Genomic DNA, 10,774 nt, shown 5'->3' with positions numbered 1-10,774 from the left:
GTTTTGAGTATTAATTAAGTTGTACATGGGTAACTGTAGGGGGCTAAACAGAACTACTATTTAAAGAATGGTAAGCATGGGTGACCCATTAAATAGTATTAGTCATAAACCTCTGGCTAAGGATCAGACTGGGCGAGTTTGTGATGCCGCCCAGTCTGTGAGGCATCCTAAGTGACATAGATTCCTAATGAACGAGTAAATATAAAGTAAAGAGTTAACTAGAATAACCAAATGTCAGAATAATAGCAATAATTAAAGACAGACAAACAACCGATTTGCCTTTCAATCTAAATTCGAGGTCATACTAAAATGGAGTCAGGTTAGATAATAAAATGGAGTCAGATTTGAGTTAAACCTAAATTGAATAACTTTGCGCGCTGAAAAGACCGAACACGCAAGAAACCTTCATCCACCACTGGATACCTTCATTGGGCCAAGTGCGTGGACCTTACAAACACATTTGCATTAATTACAAATTACAAATACAACATTTTCATATCCGTATTCACAACCGTTTTCAAATGTGATTATAAAAAACAAACAAACAAAAAAAATGTTACTTGAGCTCCAAATCAGCATATTAGAATGCTTTCTGAAAGACCATTTGCCATTGATGACTGGAGTAATGGCTGAAAATGTAGCTGTTATTCACAGGAATAAAATATATTTTAAAATATATTGAAATAGAAAAGAGCTGTTTTTAATGTTGTAATAATATTTCACAACATAACTGTTTTTACTGTACTTTTGGGGGGAAAAAGCCTTGGTGAGCATAACAGACTTCTTTCAAAAACATTATAATCTTACCGACCTCAAATATAATGGAAAAAATATATACTGAAGACCCCTGCCTCTGGTGTAAGTGTATTATTTCTGTTATTGTGCAGTAATGTTACAGATTTGCATTTTACCTCAGTAGTTTTGGGTCCATGATTTTACAACACTCACCTTCAATGTTTTTCAGCTTGCGATCTCTGGAATTCTGGTTCAATCACATTTATACACATGAAGGTAGGACCATGCTTTCTGCACTTACGTTCATGCTGCAACATTTATTTTTAGTGTCTTGTTCAAGAGCAGTTGCCAAGATTTTTATTTTTCTCATACTCTATTGCCAGCATAATTCTAATATTTAGCATTTTTTTGTGTGGCCGTCTGTGTCTTTTTTTTTTGTTCTGGCATGGTTCCTCAGACATTGTAGCAGCCCACTACCACCCATGGGGTTTCCTACCCCTGTCTCAAGGGGCATGCCAGCCACTGTTTGAAGAGTTGCAGCTCCTTCTTCAGCCGCTCTCACTGTTGCCCTTTGACATTGACTTGCTATTTGAGCCACACCAGCTACAGAAAGGGGAAGAACACCTGAGACGCAAAGAACAGCTGTGCTGTGCTCGCCAAGGCCTCGACCAATCAGATTGCTCCACCTTTCAGCTCATGCGAGGCTGTGGAACGTTGGAGTCTGGAGCACAGGAAGTGGGAATGCTGCCTCAGAGAGAAGGGTTCTTGTTGAGAGATGAAGACAGCCGGCTTAGGACAGAGGGAGTGACATTAAAAATGAAATGTGATGGGCGGAGGAGTGCGGGAGCAGAGCGTGAATCACGGGATAAGGAGGCTGGAGTTGGCAAAGAGTGTTTGAGGAAGAGTGACGCAGGACAGATAGATGGTGGCGGGTGGTGTGCTGGCAGGATGAAGGGAGTTGGAGAAGACTGTGAGAAAGAGAAAAGGAGAGAAAGAGATGGAGATGGAGCCAAACAGAGAAACCGACAAGCTGGCTGGTGGTACCAGCTGATGCAAAGTTCACAGGTTTACATCGACAACTCCGCCGAGGGCTCAAAATTTGTGAAGTTGGAGAAGAGGAGGAAAGGTGGTGTTGAGAGCCACCGGCAAAGCCATCCACCTCCTAGAGAAGGTGTGGTTGAAGGGGCCGAGGCCATTCAGCCAATGGATGAACAGGTGGAACATTGTCGGACCAGCAGTAGCAATATTAATAGCATTGGCAATGGTGTCTTCCACCAATCAGCATTGTCAGAACCCACCAAAGTCACAAAGGGGAAGCCATCGTGGATGGGAAGTCCACCGGAATCAGTCCTCACTGAGCTGAAGAAGAGTAAGGAAAAGCAGCCAGACTGCCAGGATGCCTTTAAAGGGGTTCAGGCCCAGCCAGGAGCAGGGGAGGATGGGTCGGCACAGGTTCTCCGCTGGGGTCGGCTGTTTGGAGCTGGAAACGCAAGCAAGGTGGAGAAGAGTGAGCAGAAACAAGTCAGAAAACAAAGGTGAGTTGGCGAATTTTTTTTGGCCTTTTCACACCAAGAACAATAACTATATTTAACTACACCCACACCAATGAATGATAACACTCTGATTATTATAAGCGCATGCTTCAGTTATGTTGTCTACCAATTCGAATGCTCAATCTTTTTAAGGTAAGATGGGTTCTGATTGACTGATTGGATTCCTCTGATATGGTTCCTTTGTGTCATTATTATTGTGGTGTCAATTTCTCTATTCTCGTATAATTAGAACAATTATTCAAACATTATAGCTATTGATCTTGGTGTAAACCGGCCTTTCCATATCACACATATTGCTATAAATGAAGTTGGTCCATAATTCAGTTTCATTTTCTTCCATTTCAACAAGTTTAATAATTTCCCCTCCAAACTTCAATTGCTTAATGTTCAGAATGAGTTGGTTTTACACATTGCCAGCTGCTAGCAGCACCTTTTACAGATGCATTTTTAATATAAACTTGTAGCTAATTTTCTACCTACATATTGGTCCCAGATTGCCGTCTGGTTGGTTGAGTCTCGACCGTTCCATGTTGGATCTGGTGGCTCAGTCTGTTGGAGTGGGAAAAAGAACGGAGCAACAATCTCTCACGTCTCAAAGCCAAGAATCCCACCTTGGCCCAACTGAACAAGCACAAACACAGAATCCCCCAACACAGAGACAAGCCCCATGGTAATGTTGTTAGATGAGTTAGAATGACTAGGTTTTGCATTTACAGAAGAAAACCAGTGCTTGCAAGGCAACGACAGAAGAGTTTTAAGTAAGCGTAGGTTTTAGACTTTGGTTTAGATTGTGTAAAGGAAATTTGGTTCAATCAACATTGTTGTTGTTTATAGTTACCTATGCACGGATTGTATGTGTCATCTGTACATCAGTGCACATTCTGTATTCTGTGCTACCTTTGTAATGAAAAGGTGGTTATAGATGACATCAATGGTGTCAGAAGGTCAGGAATTTAAAAAAAATGTCATCTTAAATTTCTTGTGTAATATAAACAAAAGCCAAAAATACATTGCACAACATAAAAAAAGCTGAAATGATCAAAGTTTGAATTTGTTTGTTTAGCACTCTGAGATTAATACCAACAATTTTGTGGAAAAAATAGAAATGTTTGATGTTTGAATAGCAAGTGCTGCCTTGCAAAGCGCGATAATTGATTAAGCATATTAATGTAATTATTTGCGAATGAAAACATATTACTACCATACCTGATTATTTTACCTGATTAATTCTTTCAACTAAAATTTTCTTTTTCTTTCTTTCTTTTTATGTCTCTTTCAGTGAAGTGAAGGCGTTATGCCATCATATAGCCAGAGAGCCAGGGCTGCTCAGTTTCCATAAAGGTGATGTGCTGCAGGTGCTCAGCAGGGCAGACTCTGATTGGCTGCTGTGTGCTCTGGGCGACAGCCAGGGCCTTGTTCCCATCATATACGTCACCCTGATTGAGGACCGTCAGGAGCGCTGAAACTCGTAGGCTTCGATAGAGACAGGTGTGAGATGCATTTGGGGAAAAAGAGGAGGGTCACTGCTTTTCTGACTATAAAATCTGCTGCACAAGGGATGAGTCTGACGGATTCATTATGTGCTTGCATGTGTATGTAAACACCAATACACCAGTGCACACACACAAACATCACACTTTGCTGTTGTGAAAGCACCCTCTTTATTTCAATGAACAGCACTGAGCCAACCAGTGATTAGAAAGTGTAGATCTAGTTACTGAGTAGTGAAATTGTTTGCAATGGGCCATCGGGTTTTGCAACTTAGCTTGTAATCATAAATGTCAATAGCCTTTTAAAAATAACTAAAAAACCAAATGAAGTTGTTAGATGACACTACTGGCACATATGCCTTGTCTTTATTAAATACTGAATGATTTTATCTAATCTAGATGTTAACCAACTCATGTGTTGTGACTCACAGTGTGTGCATGTGCCCTTCAGAGGTCGTGCGTAAACTGGAGGTCATTCGTAAACATCTCTTTCTCACACTGTTCGTGCAAAGAACTGTATGAAGCTGTATAGTACATCACTGAAAAGGGAAGCCTTGGTTTTTAAGTCTACAGGAATTAAAGCTCATTAACATGTTGAAAAAGACTAAGTATTTTCCCAACCTTACAGGACGAGGGAAATCAGCCTGTCCAGAGGCATTTGTTTTCTCCAGCCTGTGCTGCTTTGACAGGTAAATCGATACACTAATGCTATCACCTCAATCTCTGTCCCTTCATTTCAAGCTTTTTTCACCAATTTCAAGGGACAATTTACAGCCTGCAAGATTGCCTGCATGTGATGGAGTGCATCACAAATGTTTTGCTTTTGCTGATACTTAACTGATTTAAAGAGTTGAAATAAGCTCCATCTTTAACCTTAAATGTGATATATTCCTTCCTATATCAACCTTTGCACAACTTGCAATATATATACAGTAGAAAGGGAAGATATGTCTAATGTTTTGTCTAGTTTAGATTTTTGGTTGTTTTGATTTGGTTCAAGGAGCTTTTGAGTCTGTTTGGACTATATTTATTAAGATAGATGAGTCTGTAGATGAACGGCTGGATGTATAGATAGAATGGGATGGATTTATAGAGTTTTATGTAAGTAGTTGAATAGATGGTGAGCAAAAAAAGAGTTTAATGGGGTTTGGTGGCGAATCCCTTCCCCTTCAAATAAATTAAATTCATGAGATGATTTCCTCCAGCAAGTGAAAGTGTTCCTCCAGACATTTTAATGCTTAAATATTATCCACAAATAATTTTCTCTGCTTTTGCAGTAGAGGACAAAAAAAAAAAAAGACATTTAGACAAGGACGGTAAAATGATTCCTTATTGTGCATTGAGTTATGACCATTTGATGTGCTAAATTTAATTCAAGGTGAGGCCTTATGGAAGGGAATGTGTATTATGTATTATATATTGTTATTTCAGGAGTTGAGTATGATCAACAATTTTATTTAAAATAATCTTGGGCCCTTGGTATGACACCTGATATGCTTTTGCTTAAAGTAATATATAAAATCATATTTTGATTTGATTTTTTCAAATTGCTTTATTGAGACATCAATAGATGACTGTCAAAGTATGTTTTTGTTAAAACAGTTTTATGATTTCTATTATTTTCTATTTATAAAATGCATTAGTCATTATTTTGTGTATTTGTAATTGTAAATATGTTGCATTCTCATGTTTGGTTTAGATTGTGTAAAGGAAATTTGGTTCAATCAACATTGTTGTTGTTTATAGTTACCTATGCACGGATTGTATGTGTCATCTGTACATCAGTGCACATTCTGTATTCTGTGCTACCTTTGTAATGAAAAGGTGGTTATAGATGACATCAATGGTGTCAGAAGGTCAGGAATTTAAAAAAAATGTCATCTTAAATTTCTTGTGTAATATAAACAAAAGCCAAAAATACATTGCACAACATAAAAAAAGCTGAAATGATCAAAGTTTGAATTTGTTTGTTTAGCACTCTGAGATTAATACCAACAATTTTGTGGAAAAAATAGAAATGTTTGATGTTTGAATAGCAAGTGCTGCCTTGCAAAGCGCGATAATTGATTAAGCATATTAATGTAATTATTTGCGAATGAAAACATATTACTACCATACCTGATTATTTTACCTGATTAGTTCTTTCAACTAAAATTTTCTTTTTCTTTCTTTCTTTTTATGTCTCTTTCAGTGAAGTGAAGGCGTTATGCCATCATATAGCCAGAGAGCCAGGGCTGCTCAGTTTCCATAAAGGTGATGTGCTGCAGGTGCTCAGCAGGGCAGACTCTGATTGGCTGCTGTGTGCTCTGGGCGACAGCCAGGGCCTTGTTCCCATCATATACGTCACCCTGATTGAGGACCGTCAGGAGCGCTGAAACTCGTAGGCTTCGATAGAGACAGGTGTGAGATGCATTTGGGGAAAAAGAGGAGGGTCACTGCTTTTCTGACTATAAAATCTGCTGCACAAGGGATGAGTCTGACGGATTCATTATGTGCTTGCATGTGTATGTAAACACCAATACACCAGTGCACACACACAAACATCACACTTTGCTGTTGTGAAAGCACCCTCTTTATTTCAATGAACAGCACTGAGCCAACCAGTGATTAGAAAGTGTAGATCTAGTTACTGAGTAGTGAAATTGTTTGCAATGGGCCATCGGGTTTTGCAACTTAGCTTGTAATCATAAATGTCAATAGCCTTTTAAAAATAACTAAAAAACCAAATGAAGTTGTTAGATGACACTACTGGCACATATGCCTTGTCTTTATTAAATACTGAATGATTTTATCTAATCTAGATGTTAACCAACTCATGTGTTGTGACTCACAGTGTGTGCATGTGCCCTTCAGAGGTCGTGCGTAAACTGGAGGTCATTCGTAAACATCTCTTTCTCACACTGTTCGTGCAAAGAACTGTATGAAGCTGTATAGTACATCACTGAAAAGGGAAGCCTTGGTTTTTAAGTCTACAGGAATTAAAGCTCATTAACATGTTGAAAAAGACTAAGTATTTTCCCAACCTTACAGGACGAGGGAAATCAGCCTGTCCAGAGGCATTTGTTTTCTCCAGCCTGTGCTGCTTTGACAGGTAAATCGATACACTAATGCTATCACCTCAATCTCTGTCCCTTCATTTCAAGCTTTTTTCACCAATTTCAAGGGACAATTTACAGCCTGCAAGATTGCCTGCATGTGATGGAGTGCATCACAAATGTTTTGCTTTTGCTGATACTTAACTGATTTAAAGAGTTGAAATAAGCTCCATCTTTAACCTTAAATGTGATATATTCCTTCCTATATCAACCTTTGCACAACTTGCAATATATATACAGTAGAAAGGGAAGATATGTCTAATGTTTTGTCTAGTTTAGATTTTTGGTTGTTTTGATTTGGTTCAAGGAGCTTTTGAGTCTGTTTGGACTATATTTATTAAGATAGATGAGTCTGTAGATGAACGGCTGGATGTATAGATAGAATGGGATGGATTTATAGAGTTTTATGTAAGTAGTTGAATAGATGGTGAGCAAAAAAAGAGTTTAATGGGGTTTGGTGGCGAATCCCTTCCCCTTCAAATAAATTAAATTCATGAGATGATTTCCTCCAGCAAGTGAAAGTGTTCCTCCAGACATTTTAATGCTTAAATATTATCCACAAATAATTTTCTCTGCTTTTGCAGTAGAGGACAAAAAAAAAAAAAGACATTTAGACAAGGACGGTAAAATGATTCCTTATTGTGCATTGAGTTATGACCATTTGATGTGCTAAATTTAATTCAAGGTGAGGCCTTATGGAAGGGAATGTGTATTATGTATTATATATTGTTATTTCAGGAGTTGAGTATGATCAACAATTTTATTTAAAATAATCTTGGGCCCTTGGTATGACACCTGATATGCTTTTGCTTAAAGTAATATATAAAATCATATTTTGATTTGATTTTTTCAAATTGCTTTATTGAGACATCAATAGATGATTGTCAAAGTATGTTTTTGTTAAAACAGTTTTATGATTTCTATTATTTTTTGTTTATAAAATGCATTAGTCATTATTTTGTGTATTTGTAATTGTAAATATGTTGCATTCTCATGTTCTCAAAAGGAAAATGACATTATTGGCTTTGTTATTAACAGCTTTCAACGCTAACAGTTAATAACGAAAACCATTCAAATGTACATTATACTGTTATGGAACGTTGTGTTTTGAAAAGAAAATGCTCTCACAAAAAGCTGCGCAATCTAGATTGTAGTGCTGCTGCTTTAGGTCAATTTTGGTCACTTAAGGTTTGTCTGTTGGTCTTCCAAATACGCTTTGCTTTTCACTAAAGTCCACCTGGTAAATATCAGAGAGAGAGAAAGCTTGCGAGAGAAATAGCTGTCCAGTGCCTTTTTGAACCAATTTGTCTGCTAGTGGGATTCAAGAGTGGTTCCTCAGTCACAAGTGGTTGGTGCCATTCCAGTTGCTTGCAAAACTGGAATTAAACTGTTTTACTTTTCCATGCAGATTGTTAGAAGATACTGTAAACACCAGTGAAAGAGAGGATGTTTTAGTTGGGAGGGTGATGTATGTTTGTGCAATCTTCTCTCCCTCTCTCTATCTGCTTTGATCCTCCAAATATTTCTGACCTGTATATACTGTACGATACCTGTAGCTCACTTGGCTCTCCTTTCCCCTATGTGACCATGTTGTGCTCCTATAACATTACCATCATGTATGGATATCAATAACAATGTGCTCATGTGAACACTGATGCAGAGCCTCTTGTCCTTTTTTCTAATTTTTGTGTTTATGATAAGTGTTGTTTTAATGAGTGATCTTTTGATGATTATATTGTTTGCTCATTTGTTTTGGTGATTGCTTTAATTTTTCAAAATCCAGGTGCCACTTGAATCACAACACGGTTACAATGGTATTTCACTGATGAATATGTTTTTGTTAATCCATAAATTGTTTTGAAGCAAATTATAACATTTCGCTGTTTCCCCACTTACACATGGATTCAGTAGGTGTTTCAGGCTACATTTAACCTTGGTTAAGGCACTTTTTTTGAACCTTAAAATAGGCTAGGATTATGGTAATTTTGTTTATAATAAAATTTACCAGGAGAAATATTTTAGAGATATTATTTAAACTTGTGTTTCACTGGCCCATGTAAAATAAATAAATACATAAAAAACTACGACGACGTGAACCCCTTTTCAGGAAGACATATCAACTAGTCCTGTACAGCATGAAGAACGCCATGCGATGACGCAGCAACATGGACGAATAAAGAGCGACAAAACAAACTTTCAAAGAACCATAAGGTATTCAAAATAAAACACACATAGCCTACATGCAGGAGAAACCCAGATGTGCTGTGTGACGAGGTACAACAAAATCTTCACGTGGGTGTGTTGACAAATAACGGTATTTAAGTTTTTTTTTTAATTTATGTGATAAACATTTTTAGGATTATGCAAGTTTTGTCGGATAAAGACAATCATAATTGTTTATATTGACACGCAGAGCCATGAGAAGCAAAATTATGAATCCTACTATGGTCAATGCTTACATTTTTGAATATTAAATAGTTACGTAATTTTCGCCTAGTAGTAAGCATAGACAACGTAACAATTTTTAAATTTGAGGAAAGATACAAAGCAAAAGCAGCATGGCCTAATTAATGCTGATAAGCCAAGCCTCAGTGCGAATGCAAAGCAACAACAACAACGTGACCTAATTATTGTCATAAAAATCGTTCGCCATAGGATTATTTATGAGTCGGATAGTCATTGTAAAATTCGTAAATTTGTAACGAGAACAGTTTTACAGTACCAGCGAACGCCTATCAACGTGTACATTAAAATGTACTCGTAGCCTATTCAGATCGTTTTTGTAGAAACTGAGTGTATTTGAATATATTTTATTCGGTTTTAGTGGCGGAGTCTGTGGAAATCACCTGTGTCCTTGAATTTAGGTTCAAAGAGTGTGTTTTATTTTAGGCTACTTGTGCCCAGGGGCGCAATTATGGTCTGACAGGTGGTGGGGGTCCAAAACTGAGTGTAGGGAAATAGTCAAAATTCAATGGTCAATGGATTATAAAAATTCAGATAACACAAAGAACATAATATTTTCAGGAAATTATTATTATTAACATTATTTAAGGAAAAAGAATAAAGTTAATGTTTAATGTTGAAAACCAACCAACAAGCAATAAATAAAATTAGCAGCACTATGCACTTTTTGTTTGCATAAACATTATAATATTAATATTAAAAATGATGGCCTGATTTTAAACAATCAAAGAATCTTGCTTTGGTGACTTACTAGATTTGACAAATATATATATATATATATAATAAAAATAAATAATATATAAAATAAACCTTACATTTCAGTCTTTAACCCATTTTAAGAGAAGGATCAAAATAAAAAATTACATTTACATTTTACATTTACATTTGGTCCTTTAGCAGTCGCTTTTATCCAAAGCGACTTACAAATGAGGACAATAGAAGCAATCAAAATCAACAAGAGAGCAATGCTATGCAAGTGCTATAACCAGCAGTATTTATCTCAAGTTTTACTACATATTTATAAATTAATCCTAATTAAAGATGAAGTTATTCAGTCAAGAGCAAATTTGATCAGAGTGATTTTTCTTTTGTTCTTTAATATTAATAACACAGAGAGCAAGCTGCTTTCACTTTCAGACCAAATGCACAGTTCTGACACACACATCAGATTTTCTCAGTTTTTTTTTTTTTACTTCACTTCGTTAAGACTGTGCTTACAAGGACATTCGCCAAAATGGGCAGTTTGACTTAATTTTGTGTGTATTTGGCCGTTTAAGCACGAAAAGAAAAGTGATCTCAGTTCTGTAATGGTGCGCTGTCAGAGACGCGGCTCCCTGTGTCAAGTCAAGTCACCTTTATTTATATAGCGCTTTTAACAATACAGATTGTGTCAAAGCAACTGTACAGCATTAATTAGGAAAATAGTGTGTCAATAATA

The 10,774-nt window shown here is 36.9% G+C and overlaps 1 protein-coding gene and 1 pseudogene across 2 annotated transcripts in view; both read left to right on the top strand.

Moving 5' to 3' along the window:
- The window catches only part of LOC107741245 (iporin-like), a 29,530-nt gene extending 24,114 nt beyond the window's left edge, over positions 1-5,416 (top strand). For both annotated transcript variants that reach the window (XM_016553929.1, XM_016553928.1), the window contains 4 exons: positions 965-1,011; positions 1,193-2,270; positions 2,782-2,958; positions 3,568-5,416. In XM_016553929.1, coding sequence (XP_016409415.1) covers positions 965-1,011; positions 1,193-2,270; positions 2,782-2,958; positions 3,568-3,751 — 1,486 coding nt within the window. In that variant the 3' untranslated portion in view covers positions 3,752-5,416. The remainder of the gene's footprint in view (positions 1-964; positions 1,012-1,192; positions 2,271-2,781; positions 2,959-3,567) is intronic.
- Positions 4,370-10,774, top strand: part of LOC107741277 (acetyl-CoA carboxylase 2-like) — a 24,252-nt pseudogene continuing 17,847 nt past the window's right edge.

The sequence above is a fragment of the Sinocyclocheilus rhinocerous genome, unplaced genomic scaffold (genome assembly GCF_001515625.1).
Source record: "Sinocyclocheilus rhinocerous isolate Xijiao unplaced genomic scaffold, SAMN03320098_v1.1 scaffold615, whole genome shotgun sequence".
In the NCBI taxonomy this organism is placed as follows: Eukaryota; Metazoa; Chordata; class Actinopteri; order Cypriniformes; family Cyprinidae; genus Sinocyclocheilus; species Sinocyclocheilus rhinocerous.
Note: the sequence above shows the minus strand (reverse complement) of the source record. Positions and strands in the feature narration are given on the sequence as shown.